Source organism: Ursus maritimus, unplaced genomic scaffold (genome assembly GCF_017311325.1).
Source record: "Ursus maritimus isolate PB19 unplaced genomic scaffold, ASM1731132v1 scaffold_24, whole genome shotgun sequence".
Classification (NCBI taxonomy): domain Eukaryota; kingdom Metazoa; phylum Chordata; class Mammalia; order Carnivora; family Ursidae; genus Ursus; species Ursus maritimus.
In genome coordinates this window covers 15,708,371-15,731,207 of record NW_024424897.1, presented here as the reverse complement: position 1 = coordinate 15,731,207, position 22,837 = coordinate 15,708,371, and the positions used below count along the sequence as shown (strand labels likewise).

At 48.7% G+C, this 22,837-nt stretch overlaps 1 protein-coding gene across 1 annotated transcript in view; it reads left to right on the top strand.

Moving 5' to 3' along the window:
- The first annotated feature begins 13,664 nt into the window (after positions 1 to 13,664).
- Positions 13,665 to 22,837, top strand: part of MRC2 (mannose receptor C type 2) — a 31,265-nt gene continuing 22,092 nt past the window's right edge. Inside the window, exons 1-2 of the mRNA XM_040641213.1 lie at positions 13,665 to 13,803; positions 22,445 to 22,837. The exon at positions 22,445 to 22,837 is cut by the window's right edge and continues 15 nt beyond it. Coding sequence (XP_040497147.1) covers positions 13,665 to 13,803; positions 22,445 to 22,837 — 532 coding nt within the window. The remainder of the gene's footprint in view (positions 13,804 to 22,444) is intronic.

The following is a 22,837-nucleotide window of genomic DNA, read 5'->3' as shown; positions in this document are numbered from 1 at the left end:
TATAAGGCATTAATCCCAAGGAGAAAAAAAATGCTCATAGTAGTGCTATTTATAGGAGCAAAACAAACTGGAGACCATTTACATGCCAAATGATAAGATTGTGGCTAAGCAAACTAAGATATCTGAACACAAGGGACAGTTTATGCAGCTCCACGCGACAAATACACAGCTAACATCAGTACACGGAAATAAGTCGAACTAGGCACGTTCTCATGACCACAAGGAACTCTTACCAAATAATGTACACGAACCAGTAACCAGTGGAGAGGCATGCCTGACACGGACATTCATCTGTCCATCCATCCATTTAACTGTTCTGGTTCTGTTTCCTGAGCACTGGCAGGGTGCCAGGCATAGTATAGTATTTGGTGCTGAGGACACCGTGGTGAGCAGGCTGGGTGTGGTTTCTGCCTTCCTGAAGCTTGTATTTTGAAAGTAATGCCCCCAAAATATGGAGCAGCATAGAGTCAAATGTTCACTGATTCCATCTTAGGTGCCATTTTTAAGTTCCTTAAAAGAAAGATGGGAGGGGCGCTGGGTGGCTCAGTCAGTTAAGCGTCTGCCTTCAGCTGTCATGATCCCAGGTCCTGGGATCGAGTCCCACATCAGGCTCCCTGCTCAGCGGGGAGCCTGCTTCTCCCTCTGCCTGCCGCTCCCCCTGCTTGTACTGGTGCTATCTCTCTCTCTCTCTCCCTAACAAATAAATAAAATCTTTAAAGAAAAAAAAAGTTCTCTCCCTCTGCCTCTCCACCCCCCCCCACACTCTCTCTCTTTACCTCTCTCTCTAAAATAAAGAAACAAATCTTAAAAAAGCGGGGGGGGGGGAGCCGTAGATATCTCTGAAATCTCAGACATGGGATCGGGAACCTGTCTGAGAGGAGAGAGAATAGCCCTGAGTGAGACCAGCCTGGGCAAGTAAGGATTCAACTGGAAACAGCCTTGTAGTCAGTCTTGGTCCGAGAGGAAGGATTTTCTGGTATAACAGAGATGCTTAACCTCACTTCTGAAGGCTCTGAGGATATAAGAGCAATGCTGTTAGCAAGAGCCCGGAAGCACTGTTGATAACAGCCAAAACAAAAACAAAATGTGCATTGAAAGAAATACGGATAGGGGCACCTGGGCGGCTCGGTTGAACATCTGACTCTTGATTTTGGCTCCAGTCATGATTTCAGGGTGGTGGGACCGAGCCCCGCGTTGGGCTCTGAGGTCAGCGGGGAATCTGCTTGAGATTCTCTACTTCTGCCCCTCCCCCACTGTGCTCTCCTCTCTCTAAAATAAGGAAATCTTTCAAAAGAAAGAAAGAGGTATGGGTAAATTACAGAGTATAGACACACAATGAAATATAATGCAGCAGTGAAACTAGTGAACCTCAGCTACATGCATTATCATGGGTGAATCTTAGAGATATAATATTGAGTGGGGAAAAAAATCCCAGAGTACTACTTTGGTATCCTACTCTTTATCAAACCATTGGAAAAGCTGAAAAAATAGTGAGTACTCATATACTCTTACCTAGAGGCACCACCTGTTAACATTTTGCCACATTTGCTTTACCTCTGTGTGTGTGTGTGTGTGTGTGTCTGTCTGGTGAAGCTTTGAGGCAGTTTGCAGGAGTGACGTTTCACACCTAAATACTTAACCATGTATCAACTAAAAATGAAGACATTCCCCTTTATAACCATAGTACCAGAATGATATTCAAGAAATATAGCATACAACAATTCTTTTTCTAATGTGCAGTCCATGTTTGGATTTCTCTAGTTGTCCCAATAATACCCTTTTACAAAGCAGTTGTGGTGGTGTTTTTTTTCAAGTCCAGGATCCAATTCAGTGTCCTGTCTTTTTAATCTCTTTTGTTTTAGAATAGTTACTTGGTGTTTTTGTCTTTTACAGCATTGCATTTTTGATGGCTTCAGGCCAGTTGTTTTCTGGAATGTCCAGTCTATATTTGTCTGATGTTCACTCAGTAATTCATGTTAAACATTTTTGGAAAGAAACGTACATGGGTGATGCCGTGTCCTTGCCATTGTATCACATTAAGTAGGTTTATTCCCCTATTGGTAATGCTAACTTTGGTTACTTGGTTCAGGTTGTTTACCAGATCTCTCCACTAAAAAGATAAAAGATGCCTTTTCCCCTTTGTAGTAGTCTAAGGAATTTCCACTAAAACAAGGAAAGGAACAACCGAAAAGAAACACCTAAAAAAAAGCAAAGTTGCTCACAGCAGCACTATTCATAATGGCCCCAAACTGAAATCCAGCCCCAACTGAAAACTAACCAAATGCCCATCAACAGTAGAAGGGATAAATATGGTAGCTCCACACAAGTGAATAGGATAGAGCAATGAGCGGCGCCTGGGCGGCTCAGTCAGTTAAAATGTCTGCGTTCAGCTCAGGTCTTGATCCTGGAGTCCTGAGATCGAGCCCCACCTCCCAGCTCCCTGCTTAGCAGGGGGTCTGCTTTTCCCTCTCCCTACGCCCCTCCCCCCACTCATGCGTGCATGCTCTCTGTCTCTCAAATAAATAAAACCAAATCTTTTGAACAATGAGAAGAAACAATCCACAACTACGTGCAAAAGTGTGGATGAAGCTCACATACCCTGAGCCAGATGCAAGGGAGTTCTTGCCATATGATCTCATCAGCATAAAATACAAGAAAGAGGCAAAATCGATCCATGCTGTTAGAAATCAGGAGAGTGATTAGCATTAGTGAGAGAAGTTGTGACCAGAAAGGGTCTTAAGCAGAATTTAAAAAGAACAATGACCAGGGAAGAGAGATCTGTTAATCTATATGGCAAGAAGCTCATATAAGCTAATGAGGAAAAACACAGGAATCTCCAGTAGTTTTTAGGCATCTAAAATCAGAATAGGTAAGACCGCAAAGGCTATGAGCAGAGTTCACAAAGAAGACAAGTAGCAATGTCTAATAAGCCTACGGAACATGTTTCAAATTACTAGCAATCAAACAAACAAGGTACCATTTTCACCCCTGACAATAGTGCCAAAAAAGATTGATGTAACAACATGTTCAATATAACATTATTTATCATTATGAAAATCTCTTTATCAGTTTAAAAACTACTAATAATGAATAAATGAAATGTGGTATATTGCTGCATGGAATATCATACAGCCATTAAAATGGTTTTTACAAAAGTTTTTGGAGACAGAAAAACCCTATTGCTGAAATATTAAGTACAAAAACAAGATACAAAAACGTTTGTATAGATGTGTGATGTATCCGCATATATTATGTATACATATATACATTATATATGTATATTTATAATATATACATATACATGAGCATGTATTTTGAGTAGACAAAATTGGTAGAAGTTACATCAAAATTTAACAGAAGTTATAGCTCATATTTTGTACTATACTGTATTGTGTTATATAATATCTACCGGGTGATTATAGATGAGGCCTTTTTTTTCTTTGAACACGTCTGCGTTCTCGGCAATGGGGAGACAGGCAGACGGAGTGGGGGACAACTTTTTTCTCGCCTAACCACGTGACGCCAGCAGCACAACCCCCGACTTCCATCACGTAACTGGTCCGAGCCCGGAGCACGTGACTCCACGGAGCCAATCAGAGGCTCCCTGGGTGGGCGGTCCTTTGCCCGGCGGCCAGGCGCCAAGGGAGCTCTCTGGGGCTGCGGTTCGCTCGGCGGAGACTGGCTGGCTGCGCCGGGCGGGAGGGAAGCTTGGGAGCGGGGTGGGCGGCCCCGGGGACTGAGACCCTGGCTGCGGTTGTCCCCGGCCGCTCCTCGCCCGCCCCTCCCGTCTTTTTTTTTTTTTTTTTTAAGCGACAGTTTGGAGTCGGGCCTTCCCACTAGGAGAGGGCCGGCGGGAGGGGGGTGAGGCTCGGCCTCAGGGCGGCTTTTCTGAAGGCGCGGCGTGTACCCTGGCCAGAGCAGGGTCGCGGTGTGGCGGTAGGCACCCCCCACGCTCTTCTCGTCAGCAGCCCTCCAAACGCGCGCCTGCTCCTCTTCGCCTTGCACTGAGCGGGCGAGTGTTTACAGAAGGGGCAAGAACTTAGAACAGCAGGACACAGAATTCTCTAAGCACCTGATGGCAATGCGTATGTCCCAGACTGGAGAGCAAATCAGAAAGGCGCCTAAGCTAGGGGACAGGCTTTTGGAAGGGTTTCTGCTTTTTTTTTTTTTTTTTTTTTTTAAGATTTTATTTATTTATTTGACAGAGATAGACAGCCAGCGAGAGAGGGAACACAAGCAAGGGGAGTGGGAGAGGAAGCAGGCTCCCAGCAGAGTAGCCTGATGTGGGGCTCGATCCCAGAAGGCCAGGATCACGCCCTGAGCTGAAGGCAGACGCTTAACGACTGAGCCACCCAGGTGCCCCGGGTTTCTGCTTTTTAAACATTTTCTGCTTTTGGGGACGCCTGGGGGGCTCAGTCGGTTAAGCGGCAGCCTTCTGCTCGGGTCATGATCCCGGGGTCCTGGAATAGAGTCCCGCCTGGGGCTCCTTGCTCAGCCGAGAGCCTGCTTCTCCCCCTGTTTGTGTTCTTTCTGTCTCGGACAAATAAATCTTCAAACAAAAAAAAAATTTTCTGCTTTTTAAAAAGTTTCTGTATGACTGCAACAAATGGAGACCACACTAATACTAAGTGCATAAAGTCTTTCAGAGTCAGTATTGGGCAATTCCACGAATACTCTATTTTAAGCCTCCCATTGCTCCTTTTCACAGATAAGGAAATTGAGCCAGAGAAACTTAGAGCCAGGATTACATAGTTGGTGAGTGGCAAAGCCAGGGATGCAATGCGGGCCTGTTTGGTTCCCTCCATGGTCTTTTATCTTATAAATAAGTAAGTTTTGATTAAAATGTAATGAACATTTGTGAACCCACCACCTAATCCAAGACAGAACAGTCCAATTCTTCTATCCAGCTATGTGCTTCTCCTGTCATCCTCCTCCTTCCCACCAACACAATCTCTGTCCTGAATCTTGTGTTTATCAGTCCCTTGTTTTTAAAATTTTTATTCTTCTTTTAAAAATATTTTATTTATTTATTTGAGAGAGAAAAAGTGAGAGACAGAGCTTGAGGGGGAGAGGGAGAAGCTCCCTGCTGTGCAGGGAGCCCCGTGCGGGACTTGATCCCATGGTCATGGGATCATGACCAGAACCGAAGGCAGATGCCCGACAGACTGAGCCACCCAGACGCCCCTAAAATTTTTAATTCTTTAAGTATAATATAAAGTATAGGAAGATGAACACGTAATTGTTCAGTTCAATGAGTTTTCACAAACTGATGGAACACACCCGTGTAACCAGGGCTCAGATCCAGCAAGTAAGAACATTACTAGTGTTCCAACTGCTTGTAAAGATGTTCCATAGCCTAATTGGACATGGATATTTTTTTTCTTTGTGAACTGTGTTCATACGCTTGATCATCTTATCTCCTCAGATCTTAGTGGCTTAAAATTATTGGAGTCTGTATATTTTCTCATTGACTTATACAAGCTTCTTGTCATATTTGTTACAAATGTCTTCCCATTTGTTTTCAGTTAAAATTTTTATTTGGGGGTGGGGGCACCTGGCCGGCTTGGTAGGTGGAGCCTGCGACTCTTGATCTCAGGTTTGTAAGTCTGGATGTAGTCAGGATGTAGAGATTAATTCAAAAATCATAAAAATAAATATATATATTTTTTTATTTTTATTTTTTGATTTGGGAAATGTCTCTTTCCTCTTCCTGCCCTCCACCCACTTGGTCTTTTTAGTAAGGTATAGAAAGTCCTTTGGGGTCAGATTGGGATCTTCCCTTCATAGGAAGGCTCATGATGACCCCCTTTAGGTCCCCCCCATCTTTTCTGTTTGACTAACCCTCCTTCCTTCCCTAGGCCCTCAGCAGCACACGTAACCTCGTGGAAAGCTTCAGTTAGTGAATGTAAATGAAGCTGCAAAAAGACAAGTTTCCATATGTATTTTTTCAAGAGAAGAATACATTTTCAGGGCGCCTGGCTGGCTCAGTCAGCAGAGCAGGTGACTCTTGATCTCGGGGTCATGAGTTCGAGCCCCACATTGGGCGTAATTACTTTAAAAAATACATTTTCATGATTGTAAAAACTTGCACTTATTTGTAGCACACAGTTCAAATAATAGGAAAATTGGGGCGCCTGGGTGGCACAGCGGTTAAGCGTCTGCCTTCGGCTCAGGCCGTGATCCCTGCATTATGGGATCGAGCCCCACATCAGGCTCCTCTGCTATGAGCCTGCTTCTTCCTCTCCCACTCCCCCTGCTTGTGTTCCCTCTCTCGCTGGCTATCTCTATCTCTGTCAAATAAATAAATAAAATCTTTAAAAAATAAATAAATAAATAAATTTTTTAAAAATAGGAAAATTTACCAAAAAAGAAAAATTAACTGAAATCTCATCACTAAGAAACAACCACTGTTAACATTTTGGAGAATATCCTTCCAAACTGCCTTTCCTCAGGGGTGGCTGGGTGGTTCAGTCAGTTGAGGGTCTGACTCTTGGTCATGATCTCAGGGTCGTAAGATTGAGCCCCGCATGGGGCTGTGTGCGCAGCACGGAGTCTGCTTGTCCCTCTCCCTCTGCTCCTCCCCCTGCTGGCATGAGCTCTCTCTCTCTCTCCAATAAATAAACAAAACCAAAAAAAAAAAAAAAAAAAACAAAAAAAAAAAAAAAAAAAAAAACTTCAAATTGCCTCTCCTCCCTCTTCCTCGCTCACTCTCTAAAATAAACAAACAAAATCTAAAAACAAAAAAAAAACCTTCAAATTGCCTCTCCTCCCTCTTGCCTTATGAAACTTGACATAAATGTTTTCATGTTGTTTTTAACATTCTTTTGTGTGCCTGTACGTCATCAGTGTATTTCCACCCAACGTCTCTATTGGTTGGGTAGGATTCCATTGTATGGATGTGCAATAACTTATCCCTTGTTGGACATTTGCATCATTTCTCATTTCACCGTCACAGATACCCCTGCATGCATCTCAGCGCATTGGACCAGCGAACTGATGGGGATCCTGATGCAGGGTGGGAAGGTGGCTTGAGTGGCATCAGTTTAATGCCTCTGGACTCACCCCGCTTCTTTGTGCTTAGGGGTCTCTCTCCTTGGCACATGACTAGGTGTGTAGCCTCTCCCATCTATAGACTCTCTCAGGGAGCATCTCTTCTGGTTTATTCCTTCACTCTCCCTTTCCAGATGGGCTGAGTTTAGTGTAGAACTCTGCACATATTAGTTGAGGTCTCTTCGGGTTAGAAACAAAGAACAGACACACACACATACACACCATCTTTTTAATTATTTATTTTTAAAAGATTTTATTTAGTTATTAGAGAGAGAGACTGTGAGAGAGAGATCACGAGCAGAGGGGAGGGGTGGAGGGAGAAGCAGACACCCCGATGAGCAGGGAGTCGGATGTGGGACTCCATCCTAGGACCCTAGGATCGTGACCTGAGCCGAAGGCAGGCAGACGCTTAACTGACTGAGCCACCCAGGCGCCCTCTTTTTTTGAAATTAGCAAGTATGTTCATTGTAGAAAATGCAAAGAAGAGAAAAAAAATCACCAGCTGTCCCATAAGTCAGTGATAAGCACTGTTGACGCTTAGTGTATACAGTGGTTCTAGAACTCTGGTGTGCCTGGGAATCTCGTTTACAATCCAGATACTCCTTTACCCTGAGGTTCTAATTCAGTAGGTCTGCTGCTCGGCCTGGACACATGCATTGCTCCCCAGGCAACTTGGACACTCGAGTTTAAGAACGAGAAAGCAAAAATGTTGTTCCAGACTTTATTTGATTTAAAAGAAAATAGAAATGAGATCATATTATACATTTGGGTTTTTTAAAAAAACATTTATTTAAGTAATCTGTACACCCAATGTGGGACTTGAACTCACGACCCCGAGATCAAGAGTCACATGCTCTTCCGACTGAGCCAGCCAGGTGCCCCGCATTAGGTTTTGGTTTAATCAGAATGTGAAACTCTATCCATGTCTAAATACTCTTTTAAAAATGTATCTCTGTTGTCTGCATAGTGTTGCATTGCATGAGGGTACTTCGGGTTACTCAGCACCATGTTGTTGGACCTTCCCTCCAATCACGGCTGTTGCAAATATCACTGCGTGGTTAAATCTTTGCATAGATTCCTAATTATTTCCTTAAGTTAAATTCCTATGAAGTGAGTTCTGGGGCCAAAGCGTTTGTGCTTTTGAAATCTTTTTTTTTTTTTTTTTTAAGATTTTATTTATTTAAGAGAGAGAGTGAGCAAAAGAGCACAAGCAGGGGGAGTGGCAGAGGGAGAGGCAGAGGCAGTCTCCCTGCCAAGCAGGGAGCCCAACTCGGGACTTGATTCCAGGACCCTGAGATCATGACCTGAGCAGAACAGACGCTTAACTGCTAAACTGACTGGGCCGCCCAGGCGTCCCTGAAGGCTTTTGATATACGTTGCTAAATTCTCCTCCAGGAAAGTTGCCCTCCTGCTACTAGGTAGGTTGCTACTACTATCACGAGCTCACTTTTTGCTGGGCAGGCCGGTGAGGTCTTTCCATCCGTGGTCTCAACCAGTCCTGCCAACTCCCTCGTGGGCAGCACCCAGCATGGTTCCTGGCACCCGCTAACCATTTCTCCACTGAACAGATGACAAGACGGAAGGATGAAGAGGTCAGATGACTAGTCTGAGAGCAGGAATTCAAAGCCAGCCTTGTGTCTAGGACCCGAGATCTCTTTTTTTTTTTTTTAAGATTTTTTATTTATTTATTCTACAGCGAGAGAGGGAACACAAGCAGGGGGAGTGGGAGAGGAAGAAGCAGGCTCATAGCGGCGGAGCCTGATGTGGGGCTCGATCCCAGAACGCCGGGATCACGCCCTGAGCCGAAGGCAGACGCTTAACCGCTGTGCCACCCAGGCGCCCCAGGACCCGAGATCTCTTAACCACGCCATGATTTTCAGTTAATATCAGAGAGTGATGGTTGTGGGAGCAGTTCTTTTTTATATGATTCTAAAAAATGTATGAAAGAAATCAGGAAAAGGGAGTGAATGGGTGGGGGAAAGAGAAGTAATTTGAGGGCCCAGCACAGACATCCCTTTGTAGGTCAGGTCTATTGTGTTATTGTGGGTCTCAGTGATGTCACAAATGGTGGTGGCGGGAGTGGGATGTTGTGTATTTGACCCTTTGTGTCTGTCCCAGGCAAAGCAAGTTAAATTCACAAACATTGAGCACTGAACCGGGTTCTATGAGAAATAAAGATTTGGTTTCTTCAGGGATCTTAAGATCCCCTGTGTCTCCCTTCTCTCAGTTTTATTTGCCCTAGAAACATTATAATAATATAATCGAAAGTTACACATAATCCCAACCTCCTGGCACAAAAAATAATTGTGTTTCCTTTACTCCCTTCTGCTCCTTGTCCATATGTTAATGGTTTGTTTTTTTTTTTTTAAGATTTTATCTATTTATTTGACAAAGAGAGAGCACAAGCAGGGGGAGCGGAGAGAGAGAGAGGGAGAGGGCAAAGCAGGATCCCCGCTGAGCAAGGAGCCCGATGCAGGACTCGATCCCACAACCCTGGGATCATGACCTGAGAGGAAGGCAGACGCTTAACTGACTGAGCCACCCAGGCACCCTGTAGATCTGTTTTCAAGGAGGGAATAATTTAGAGGATGTTAAACCCTTACCCATAGGGTGCAGCGCGGCTTGCTTTCCCCTCCCCTGGTCCAGTTCAGTTCAACAGATACGTATGGAACACCTGTTGTATGCCCCGCACCAGGGAGACACATAGATCAGACACAGCTCCTGTTCTCAAGGAACCGGTTAATGGGGGAGACAGACCCTAAAAGAGTCATGTCAGTATTCTGTAGATCTCTCCCCGGAGATCTCCCCGGGAGTCTGTGAAGAGGCAGGGAGGGTGTTTTATATTTCAGTTTCCAGGTAAGAAAACAGGGTTCCCTAAGGTCATTTAGATTGTAATGGCAGAATCAGAACCTGAACTCCCAGGCTAAATCCCAGATTTCCTGTCTTCCTCTCCTTCTCGTAGGCAAGGGGGCCACATAGCTGCACGACTGCCCGAGCCCCAGAGAGGGTCCCATGCAGACTCTTTCCTCCTGTCCCGGCATCTGCCAGGCCAAGTGGTGTGGCTGCTACCCCACCTCCTTCCACACTCTCCCTTCCAGCTGCCTATTTTGTGACCTCATTTTTCCTTTACAACGGCCGTTGGAGTTTTTTCTGCAGAGCCAGAATGTGGCGGGGAGCAGAGTGCACCCCAAGCTGCCCTGACTCTCCCAGAGATCCCCCCACTTTGCCCTGGCACACTCTGCACGACCTCTTCCAAGCACACCTGGGGTAGGGTCCAAATTTCAGAGGCCAGAAGCAAATGGTGGTTGCCAGGGCACCCATGGGAATGGGGCGGGGGGGGGGCAGGCGGGAGGATTCCACATCTGGACTGTGAATTTATTTTTCTTTTAATTCTGTTGAAGACCAGCTTAAACACTCGAGTCCTTGGCCTTATTTCCTCATATCGTTTCCTCTCATCCAGATAGCAGTGTCTGCTAAGCCTGGTTCCCAGGCTCTCTGCTGTGAAACAAACAGATTCTTGAGCTCACAGCCCACGTCAGAGCTGAAGCTCTCGCTTAACTATCAAAAAAATAGTACTGAGTGCTTACCAGGTGCGAAGCATCTTCAAGCGTTTTCTTGCTTAATCCTCCCAGAAACCCAGGAGACGGGTCTCGTTGTGTCCTCGCCAAAGCAAGGCCCGCAGAAGTGAGGCAGCCAGCCCCAGGGCCCACACAGGGACTTGAACCTGAGTGGGTGCAGAGTCCAGAGCTCCCCTCCTAACCACCCCCCCCCGCCCCCGGCCAGTGCGGTGCCTCCAGGAGAAGGTGTGAGTAAGGTCCTATCCGCCTGTCTTTGCAGAAGCCAGCAAGTGCTTAATCTTTGGCATATAGTGTTAGGGAGATCCTGAAGGTTCCCAAGCAAAAAAGATTCTAAATTCAGTGAACTTTAAAGAGTGCCATGCTTTGCTTTTAGAACCAAACGAGTCTTCCTTGGATGCTGCCACGTAAGAAGGTCAGGAAATTGCCAGTGAGTAGAGCAAAAGCTTGTTATGAAACGTGTCATGGTTTCTTAGAGTCGTGTTGTGCTGCGTTTCAGAAATGTCTCCTGAAAAGAATGTCACAGGGACATCGTGGTTGCTGTGGAGCCTCATTTAGAGGACCCTCCCCCCTTTTTATTTTTGGTTCTGAACTAGGCACAGCTCTCTGGTCATTCTTAATAGAGACCAGGATACTGAAGAATGTTTCTCCTCTCTGATAAAAACAGTCGTGCAAGCACAATAATATATGGCCACTCATCCCACCTATGTTCGGATGGGGACCTGGGGGGTTTGCAAGAGGGGTGGGTGGGGACTGTGGCAAGCTAGCAAGCCCCCTCCCAGGTGGGCAGCTCCACCCACCCACGGGGACTGGCTGCCTGTGGGCGCACTGGCTCAGTGTTGTTAGGCCTCCCGGGGTTTCCAAGAGAAGCTGGAAATCCAGATTTTTATGTGAAATCTCTTGAGTTTTAAGTGTTGGCCCACTTTTGTTTCACACACTGAAGGCCAAATGTAACTCACCTGTGGGTTATCAATTTAAAGCACCTGGAATAGTTGTTTGGTGCTAGGCTCTGCACCTGAGCTCTGCCCCTTATCAACCATGTTATCAAGATGTCTGATCTCTCATTTAATACCTCGTTTTCCTCATCTGTCAAATGGAGATGGGAATTTTACCTACTTCTGAAGGTCAGAAAGGTTCAGAAAACAGCAGAAATAAAGTCAATGAATCACTGAAGTCTAATTAGTAAAAGTTTCTTGTGCACACCCCAAACAGACAGGTTGTAAGCCAGGAGCACTCAAACCAAAACATGGAAGGAGGCTCCGAGGTATATTGTTATTAAGCAGCTTGGATAGTGGGGTGGCGGTGACTGATTATTCTTCACAGGGACTAGTTGTAATGTTAGAATTTTCTCAAATGAAAGGGACTTGGTTCCTGGTTGCCTCATATCAGTTTTGGGGGTCCATTTAAGTTTTGCTTATGATTCTCAGAGGCGTAGGTTAAGTTTTGACCCCAGTTCAAGGCAGCTTCACTTGTGTTGCAAAGTAAGCTAAATTAAGCTTTGCTTGTATGACTAAAACTGATTTTGTCTGCACAGGGAATTTTCAAGTCTGGTCTTGGTTTGTGTTTGATTTCACTATTCCAAAGGATTGACAAGATGAATTCTAAGATCCCTCAGTTCACATTCATTTTGTCACTCGACAAACATTTATTGTGAGTCCAGACCATGCCAGGCAAATGCCCAGGATGTGGAGAGGCCAGAGACAGAGGCCAATAAGGACCTTTTGTGCAGTGGGGTGGGAATTCCTACCCTGTTTTTCAAGTGTTACTTGAAAGACTGTTATCTGGAAATTGTTCACAAAATGTTTCTAGTGAATCGAATGTTTATATTTGTAACCTCAATTTCTAGCAAACAAACCATTGCATTCAGTATCATTCTCTACACATTTCTATTTTGTGAGTGGGTGTCTACATTGAAAAAAATTATTTCAGTGTGGAAATTGGAAAACGCAGAAGGGCCCAAAGGAAATTCTTTCTTCTGTTGACTCTGCAGTGAGCATGGGGGCTCCCAATATTTGAGCTTTAGGTTCCTCCCCCCCACCACCCCCACACCTCTGCAGCCACTTTGTCAGAACTAAATTTTAAAGATTTACTTATCTGAGAGAGAGAGAGAGAGAGAGAGAGAGAGAGAGCATGGGGGGGGGGCAGGGAGAGAAGCAGACTCCCCGCTGAGCCCGGAGCCAGATGTGGGGCTGGATCTCACCACCCTGAGATCATGACTTGAGCTGAAATCAAGAGTCCCAGGCTCCACCGACTGAGCTATTGTGAGGCCCCAAAACTAAATTTTAAAAAATTACTGTCCCCACATCTGCCTGAGCGTTTCCTCATAAATTAATCGTCTCACTCATTCATTTATTCCTCCTCGGTCAACCAGGTATGGACACGTACGCCGCCTGGCGCTGTGGCCGGGCCTGGAGGGCTCTCCTGTCAGATTTTCTGGATTTGTCTGTTGGCCACTTCCTCCTCCAGAGACGGAGAACAAGTGCGGCTCCGAGGGGTCGCCGGTGGTTCCCGCGCGCCGCGGGCTCAGCGGGCTCCAGTCCCGACTCCGGAACGCGGCCCTTGGCGGGCGGGTCGGTGGGGAGGGACGGTGCTGGCCCAGAAAGCCGCTTCCTGCCGCGACCGGAGCCGGCCGTCGTTGTGAAAGCGGCCCCCTGGGGAAGGAAGTGGCTTTGGGCTGTTTATTTTGGCTTCGGGCTAGCAGACGGCGCCGGGGGCTGCGGGCCGCGCAGACCCGCCGTTCGCAGACGGGGCCGGGGAGCCGGCTGACCCCGCCGCCGGGGGTGGGGAGGGAGGCCCCGCGCGGAAACGCTCTGGGGAGCGCGGCCGAGAGGGGGCGCGCGGCCAAGAAGTGGGGCGCGCCGAGGAGGGGAAGCGCGCTGGAGGGGCGCGCGGCCGAGGAAGGGGGTGCACCGGGGGGGGCGCGTGGCCGAGGAGGGGGAGCGCACTGGAGGGGCGCGCGGCCGAGGAAGGGGGCGCACCGGGGGGGGGCGCATGGCCGAGGAAGGGGGTGCACCGAGGGGGGCGCACCGGGGGGGGCGCATGGCCGAGGAAGGGGGTGCACCGAAGACGGGGGCGCAGAGGCGGCGAGGACCCAGAACTCCGAGGGCCCGCGGCTCCCTGTGCCTCAAGTCCTGCGGGCGGGGTGCGGAGGAAGGGGTCGTCGGCCTGGGATGCTCCGGTGAGGAGGAGAGCTGGGGAAAGGGCAGAGGAGCCGCCCGGGAGCGGAAGGTCCGACCCGAACTTGGAGGCAAGATCGCTTCTGTCGGGGCCTGGTGGCACCCCCGTTTCATTCTGCAAGATGGGGCCTGGGAGAGGACAGGCCGCAGAGATTGTGGTGCTGTAGTTTGAGGAGACAAAGGCCAGCAGAGGGTGAGCTCAAACACCACAAAATCGCCAGGAGGGAAGCCAGGGCCGGTGAGCATTTGGGTTGCCAGAGAGACCCAGGGGCCATCCCTAGTCAGCGAGCACCACCTGGGGGACCCAGGGGACCCGGGAGAGTTGCGGGGAGGGTGAAAACTGTCTTTCCGAATTTATGTATAATCCCCACCACCCCCTTCACATCGCCCCTCTTTTGCATTTATTAGATGAAGGTGACCAGCCCACCTCTTAACCCAGTCCCTGCTCAGTTTGCTTTAACGTCTTCCTGAAATGGAGCGTGTCACATTTTGCAAGGGGGAAAAAGAGCATCTCTAGAAATAAGTGATAGAGGAAGCTCACCATGGCTGGAGGGATCAAGGGAAAAGGGGGAGAGGGAGAGACACACCCACACACTTGTGACGGCAGCACGTGGGGCTGTGTGAGCCCAATGGAGCCCACGCGCTTTGAGCAATGGAGAGCGGCAGTTTGACCTGGCTGGAATGCAGGGGCATTTGGGAGGAGGGAGGAGAGTGTGAGAAGCTGGGATGGTGGAGGGTAGACAGAAGCCCACAAGAGCCCAGGATTTGGGTGGGGATAATGCAAAGTTGGACAGGGCATTGAGTCTCTATGCCCTGTAACTGCGCTGTGCTCTATGGAAGGGATGCCCCGCCCTCCCATCCAGGTCCAATGTGTGCAGGGACATGGCTGAAGCCTCTAGCAGAAGGTGGGGCAGGGTGGGGTGCTGGGTCCCCAGGGTTGGCCCTTCAACAGGGTGGGGCAGGCAGCTTCTGCTGACTCAGGGACATTTCCAGGCCTGGCCTCAGGGCCAGGCGGCTTATTGAAAACAGATGCTCCTCTTGGCTGGTGGCCCTGCGGCCCCTGGCTCTCCGTGGGATGACCCTTTGCCTCTGCATGGCCTGAGGAGGCGCGAGGAGGGCCTCCTCCCCCCACTACAGAGAGGCTCAGCATTGGAGGTCACCCTGCCACACCCTCCGGGACCAAAACTCGTCAGCCCCCAGGGTCGGTCCCTAGGAGCAGAGCCAGGCTGGTCGCTGGGTGCTCAGTCTCTGCTCCTGCCATTCCCCCACCTTAGCACACCCTCCTTTGTTCTTGTCCCTGCTGGTGCCTCTCAGGCTTTCGCTTGATGTGTGTCTCATTCAGCAGATTTTATTGAGAGTCTGCTGAGTGCCAGGCACTCTGCTAGAATGAACTTCCCCTCTGCTTCCTTTGGTATGATGTCTTTCACTTGTAATGGAGAGCAGCCGTCTTATCCGAGGTCAGACCTCTGGCTGCCTTCGCTGCTGGACTGAGTCCCGGGAAGCTGCTGGGACAGCTGAGAGGTTTGCTCCCGAGAGACAGACAGTTCTGAGGCTCTGCACTCAGCCTCAGGACTTCACCAAAGCATTGCATGTACCTTACAGCAGATGGGAAAGGGAAAGACAGGGAGGGAGGAGACAGCAGCTACTCAATGTAGGGCATATAGCTTTAAAACCTGGTGGCTCTGAGCACAAACGTAAAATGTCGAGGGTGAGGATGACCCCGATGTCTGAGAAGCAAGGAAGTGCGAATGTTGCAGCAGAATGATTCCTGTTACTCGTCAGTTACCTGGAAAATCCATTCTAACACCTTCACCCCCAGCCACGCAGTATGAATTGGAAGTTTTGCACACTTGCTGATGTGTTACTTGTAACTTTGTCATGGATTGCTTCGAGTTCTGCCCCTCCAGCTTCATTGCAAATGTGGAGGCCAGAAGCTGGATTAATCCCCCGTAGTAGCAAGTACAGTGCTTCATAAATGCATGTCATCTGCATGAGTGAAAAAGACTCCGGGGGAGCAGCCGGAAGGGTGATTAGGAGGATGGGATGGAAGTGTGGCCTCCCAGCACCTCCTCTGATAAGCCCGCAAGGCTCCTTTGCTGGTCTGAGGGTCAGAGGGAATCCTGGAATGACTGCCTCCGGGGAGTAAGGAGGCTGGGAGGAAGTCTCTGGCTGCAAGACACAGGGTTGTGTGTTTGTCAGGAATCTTTCGGTTACAAGGACCAAAACCCAGTGCGGACAAGCTCAGCGCAACAGGGGAATGTGGCTGCAGACGAGCCCGAGTGATTCACAGGCTGGAGGAAGAGCCACAGGAACTCAGGGTCTGGGACTGAGTGTTCCGCACAGGACGACTCGCTTCCTCCCCTTCCATTGCTCAGCTGTGTCTCTTTCTGGAGTGTGTCCGTTCTTGTCTGTAGCAGAAAGGTCTTTTCCTCGTGGCAGGAAACATGGCCATGGGCAACCCCAGTTTCGCGATCTCCACAGAGAGAGAAAAAGCACACATTCCAGGGGAGGCCTCCCATCAGCCCTGTTTGAGTTATGTGCCCAGTCACTGCCGGGGGGACGGACGCTCTTACTGGCCAGGAGTGAGACTTCTCGCCCACTCACATGGCCAGAGCACAGTGCAAGGAAATTATAAATAAGAGGAAGAAGGGATGGGAAGTTTGTTGGGCAGACAGAAACCAAGGCCAGAGACTAAGGGCAGTTCAGTGAGGTTCAGGGATCTACTACTATCCCATATCTTCCATGGGGAGCCCCGTGCCTACCAGACCATATGGTGACGGGGGCCAGATTATGTCTCTGCTGCTCACAACTGTATTCTCGGGGCCCGGCACCGGGCCTGGCACCTGTGAAATTCGCAACACATACTTGTAGAATGAATGAATTGACGGGTGTGTTTAACTCAGAGTTCCCTGCCGGGTTTCATTCATGTATTGATTCATTCATTGAACGAGGACCTAAGGAGCCACACAGCCTTGTGCCCAGCACTGTGTTGGGTGTGGTGCGGTTGCCTACAAAATTCATGTCGTCTTTGTCCTTGACGAGGGACATACCACATCCCTAGTGAGGGGCATTTCCACTCCCTGCAGCGACACCCGGGGCTGCCCAGGCATGTGGAGTGAGGCTAAGGGGTGGATAAGACTGGAGGGGTCCTTCCCAGGATGGGGTGCATTATGCGAAGAACACAGTCCGTTCTCAAAACACCTCTGTGCCCTTCCCTCTCCCCCTTCGTATTTCCACCTCGGCCAAGGCTGGCCTTGATCTCCTCCTGCTTTGGGCCCTGGAGAAAGAGCCTCCTTTCTGCGAGGGCCCAGGCACACCTCTAGACTTTGGGTGGAAAATGCTCTCCCAAGAGCCCCCCAACCCCCAGCTTGGCAGAGTCCCTATGATCCACCTCCGAGAATCCCCCTCAGCCTCCTCTTTGCTTTGTACTCCTGCACTCCTCCCCTCTGTTCCCAAATTCCTTGTTCTTTTCTCATTTGCTGCCAAGGCAATTCTTCGAATTACATTCTTCACCCCTGCCTCCTCCAGACCCTCAGTGTCTTCAGAGAGTCTCCGCGCCCCCAGAAGGCACAGCTCCCTCCTACACCCCCAGACACCTGCATTTTAAGGGCTTGTTTGCCTCATGTCCTGCTGTGTCTGAACCCACTGTTCTTTTCGAACTAGGACAGTGCTGTGTGTTTCCTCATGGCCCCAGCACGGCCTGGCACGTGCCACACACATAGCAGGCGTCCCAGGAAGATCTGTGTGTTTGGACCCAGAGCCTAGGACATCAGAGGAAGGAGGGGACTTGCAGCTGTGATTCGTGTGACAGAGGAAGAAACAGGCCTTGAATAGTACTGCGATTGGGCGTCCTAATCTCTTCCCCTCTCTGGGCCTCAGTTTCCTTATCTGTCAAGTGAGGGGCAGGTAGCCTGATCCTGGGACTGTCCCTCCTGACTGACACGGACCTCTTTCAGACCCTTCATTTGCCACTTATTACGCTGTGCAGGCTGGTTGGACCATTTCAGCCCATGTGTGGGTTTTCTGGTTGTGGGGGGAGCAGGGTTCTATCCCCTGGGCTGCTGTGGGCTCCTGTGACGTTTCGGGGCTGCATTGTCCAGTCCCATCTCTGAGAAACATCTATAAAAGCAAGCACTGTTTTCTCCCTTTTCCGGTCCCAGGCCCTTTCCCTACCCCCTGCCAAGGGCCACTTTCTGTTACTACTGATTGTCCTCACTGGGAGGGAGTTTCTGAGAATCAAATACCCGGTCCTTCAGGAGGCTCAGGCAGGCCTGGATCAAATCATGGGGCCAGTTACGGTTCTACAGGGCGGCTGGAAAAGAAGGAGTTGAGGGGAGGGGGCAGAGAGGACCCCCATGCTGGCGTTGTTGAAGAATACAGCAGACCAATGTCTCTGCCCCACCAGCCTCCTTACCATGGTGTTTTACGCATTCGGTAACAAGAGCTGGGGGGACTCTGTTTTAGGAAAATTAATTTGGCAACTGGGACAGGAAACAGAAAGATCAACAGACTGGTTGTGATTGTTACCTAGGCAGGAGATTGATTGATTGATTGATTGATTCATTCATTCATTCATTCATTCATGTGTTCATCCAGTATTTATGAAGCACTACTGTGTGTCAGGCAGAGTTGTAGGTGCTTTGGATACAGTGGTGGGAAAGACAGAGAGAGTCCTTGGGAGCTTATGAACAAGAGGAGAGACTCACAAAACAGAAGCATGTCAGGTAATGAGTTCTGCTTCTAGAAGTGGCAGGGTAGCTTGCACCAGTCTAACTCTCTGGCCAAGGGGGCTTATAGACAAAGGATATAATATAAAATACTGTGGTTTGAGAGCAATCAAAAACAGCCAGATGCCGGGGAGGAAACAATCTCCAAAACAAAAGAAGCAGATGAGGTGAGAGGTTCATTTAAGCAGTATTTCTTCCTGACAGCACTGCCTCATTTGAAGACCTCAAACAGAAAGTGGTAGTGTTACTGGTCACTGTTTGGGGCTACCAGAAAAGCTAAAAATCGAGAGGGAAAATCCTGGAAAGGAAGGAGCCATAATGGTGTTCTCTTACAAATTCTCCTCAAATCCTTGGCAACTAGTAAACTGTGCCTGGGAGGGGTGAAGCATTAAGAAACCCACCAAGAGGGGCGCCTGGGTGGCACAGCGGTTAAGCGTCTGCCTTCGGCTCAGGGCGTGATCCCGGCGTTATGGGATCGAGCCCCACATCAGGCTCCTCCGCTATGAGCCTGCTTCTTCCTCTCCCACTACCCCTGCTTGTGTTCCCTCTCTCGCTGGCTGTCTCTATCCTGTCGAATAAATAAATAAATAAAATCTTTAAAAAAAAAAAAAGAAAAAGAAACCCACCAAGAAACAGCAGCGGAGAGGGAACAGAGTTTGGAATTCAAGTTCCGCCAAGTTAGAGGGGCTTGATCATTGCCTGAGGTTTTCCTTTGAAACTCCAGAAGGGTCTCACCTTATGATTAAACCCAAGGCTAACAGCCACACCCTAAGACTAGAGGCAAAACCAAAACAACCCTGCCCTAGTAAAGCCTAAAACCAAGCCTCTACAAGATCAAGATGATCCACCAGTAATTTAACTGCCTGCCAGAACAAAACTCAACATTCTTTTTAGGAAGATTAAAAAAAAAAAAAATCCAGACTCCCTGTAACATGTCATCCACGGCATCCTGTATACAATAAAAAAAAAAAACCAGACTCTTTATAACATTATCCACAATGTCCAGTATGCAACAAAAATTACTAGACATGCAGGCAGCTGGAAAAAGTGACCCATAATCAAGAGAAAAAATAATCAGTAGACAAAGACTCACAGAATACCCAGATGTTGAAAAAAACATCAGATAATAATAAATACCGTGAAGAGAACTACAATCAAGCAATATGATAGAGAGTAACTGGGTGGCTACTTTAGATCAGGTCAGAAGGGCTTCTTTAAAGATGGGACTTTTGGGGCGCCTGGGTTGCTCAGTCCATTAAGCATTCGGCTCTTGATTTTTGGCTCAGGTCATGATCTAAGGGTCCTAGGACAGAGCCCCACGTCGGGCTTCACACTCAGTGGGGAGTCTGCTTGAGGATTCTCTCCTCCCTCTGCCCCTCCCCCTGCTTGAGCACTCACTCATGCACTCTCTCTCTCTCTCAAATAATTAAATTAATAAATCTTAAAAAAAATAAAGGTATGACTTTTTTGAAAAGTGAAATACCAGGCAGAGGAAACCATGCAAGGGCCTTGAGGCAAGACAGTACCAAGCCTGGGGCGCCTGCTGGCTCAGTCGGTGGAGCGTGCGACTCTTGTGTTCGGGGTTGTGAGTTGGAGCCCCACGTTGGGTATAGAAATTACTTTAAAAAAAATAAAATCTTAAAAAAGAAGAAGAAGAAAAGAAGGAAGTACCACACTTGTTCAAAGAAGGGCAAGGAGGGCAATGTGACTTGAGCAAGGGGAAATAGTGTGATCCAGGATCAGACTGGTAGGCAGGACCAGACCATGTAGGATCTGTAAAAGTTCGAATTTTGTTTGAAGAGTGATGAATTGCCTTCGAAGGACTTTAAGCAGAAGGGAGACTTAAGGGAGTCTTATATTAGGGAATAAGCTATTTGCCACCAATAAGTTATATGTTTTTGTCATTGGAATTCTGGCTTTGCTCGGGGTGTGTTTTTTGTTTGTTTGTTTTTGCCATGAAAAATATTATTATGTCACTGAGTTCATCACTGTTTCCTCTATGACCTTCAACACTCCAATATCATTTAAAAATTTTTTTTGGAACTTCAGGGAGCCTGGGTGTCTCAGTCTGTTAGGTGGCTGCCTTTGGCTCAGGTCATGGTCCTGGGATCCTCGGATCGAGTCCCACATCGGGTTCCCTGCTCAGTGGGGAGTCTGCTTCTCCTTCTCTCTGCCTTTCCCCCTGCTCGTTGTGTGCTCTCGCTCTCTCTTTTTCTCTCTCTCTCTCTCAAATAAATAAATAAAATCTTTATATATATATATGTACATTTATAAATTTTTTGGAACTTATTTATATCTTTAAAAAATCATCCTGGGTGGCCATGGAGAATGGCTTAAAGACGGATGATAAGGTCATACTGGAACAGAAAGAGCTTGGGGTTTGGACTTAGAAGACCAGGACCAAATTTCAGCTCCATCTCTGACCAGCCTCATGACTGGTCAAATCATTTCACTACCCTTAGTCAATTGCTCTGCGTGTAACATGGACGAGTAATCAGCATAATGGCAACAAGAGTTACTTACAGTGCTCTTACCGTGTGCCAGACCCTGCTCCAAACACTTGGCATGTAGTCTCTCATTTAACCTTCGCAATAGTCTGAAGAGGAGACTGAGTCAGAGAGGTTAACGCAACTTGCCTGTCACAAGCTGGGGTTTGAGCCCTAGCAGTCAGATTCATGGCTTCAAGCCATGGAAATTATCCTGAAAGGCTAGTGGCTAACAGATGCAAAAGTTCCCTGGGGACAGGGCTGTGCTGTACGTGAATGTTGTGTATTTCAGCGGCAGCCTGGGAACAAGTAGAAGGTGGTGAAACGTGGGTGTCAGGCCTAGGTTTGCTTCCTGGCTGCGTGACACTGAGCAGGTCACTTCTCTAAACTAACCATGTTTCTCTTTTTTATCCTTCCTTCCCTCCCTCCCTTTCGTTCTTCACCCCTTCCTTCCTTCCCTTCCTCCCTCTCTCTCTCTCAGCTTTATTGAGATACGGCTCACATATCAAAGTACTCATCCATTTAAAACATACAATTAATTGGGTTTTACTGTATTCGCAGAATTTAGCAGCTATCACAACAATCTAACTTTAGAACATTTTCATCACCCCAAAAGAGACCCTGTACCCCTTAGCAGTCACTTCCCATTCCCATCACCCCCAGCCCAGCCCCAGGCAACCACTATCTACTTTCCACACATTTAAGTCTCAATTTCTTAATCTGTAAAGTCAGCGTGCTTGGGCACAGGTTGGATTCCCCTACCGTCCCTGGAGTGTCTGCACAGTGAGGTGATGGGTGACACGATGCAGGATTGGGGGGTGCCCTATATAGAGCTAAATGCTGCTTACAAAGTAAGGTGTGAAATGGTTATGGGCGGCGTGAACGATTGGATGTGGGGTGGGGTGGGTGGTGTTGGGAAGATTCTAGAAGTCAGGAAAGGGAGGAGCCAGTGAAGCTGAGGGGCACAGGGGATGAACAAGACAAATTATGGCAGGCCAGAGAGAAACTTCGGCGGGAAAACCACGCTGTGTCATGGAGATTGGGATAAAGTGGCAATGTGCCCTGTGATGTCAATGCCTCCACTGCTCCTTGTAAGATCTTTGGAAAAACATACAGCACCCAGCCTGCCATGTGGAGTTGGGTTTGCTTTTGAAGGCGGGACGGAGGGCTGAATCCTGCCTCTGGGTTGAGTGTGGGGCTGGAACAGAGGCTGGCCATGCAAGCTCTGCCTCCTCTGGGCACAGGAGGGGGGCACTGCCTCTCACCTCCACCTCAAAGGGTTGGGGGTGAGGACTGAGTGATTTGCCGTATGAGAGAGGGCCTCACAACCCAGTGCCAGGTTCAGCGGCAGCGTCTGAAGGTGGCACTGGCCGTCAAGATCCAGCCCAGAGAGCCCCTGTGATGGCTTCATGTCCTGCCTTCCCTTCCAGAGCCCAACGTCTTCCTCATCTTCAGCCATGGACTGCAGGGCTGCCTGGAGGCCCAGGGTGGGCAGGTCAGAGTCTCCCCAGCCTGCAATGCCAGTCTTCCTGCCCAGCGCTGGAAGTGGGTCTCCCGAAACCGGCTGTTCAGCCTGGGCACCATGCAGTGCCTGGGCACCGGCTGGCCGGGCACCAATACCACGGCCTCCCTGGGCATGTACGAATGTGACCGGGAGGCACTGAATCTTCGCTGGCACTGTCGCACACTGGGTGACCAGCTGTCCCAGCTCCTGGGGGGTCGCACCGGCAACACGTCCAAGGCTGGGGGCCCCGAGCGCGGCGACCAGACCCGCGGCGGCCAGTGGCGTATCTATGGCAGCGATGAGGATCTGTGTGCGCGGC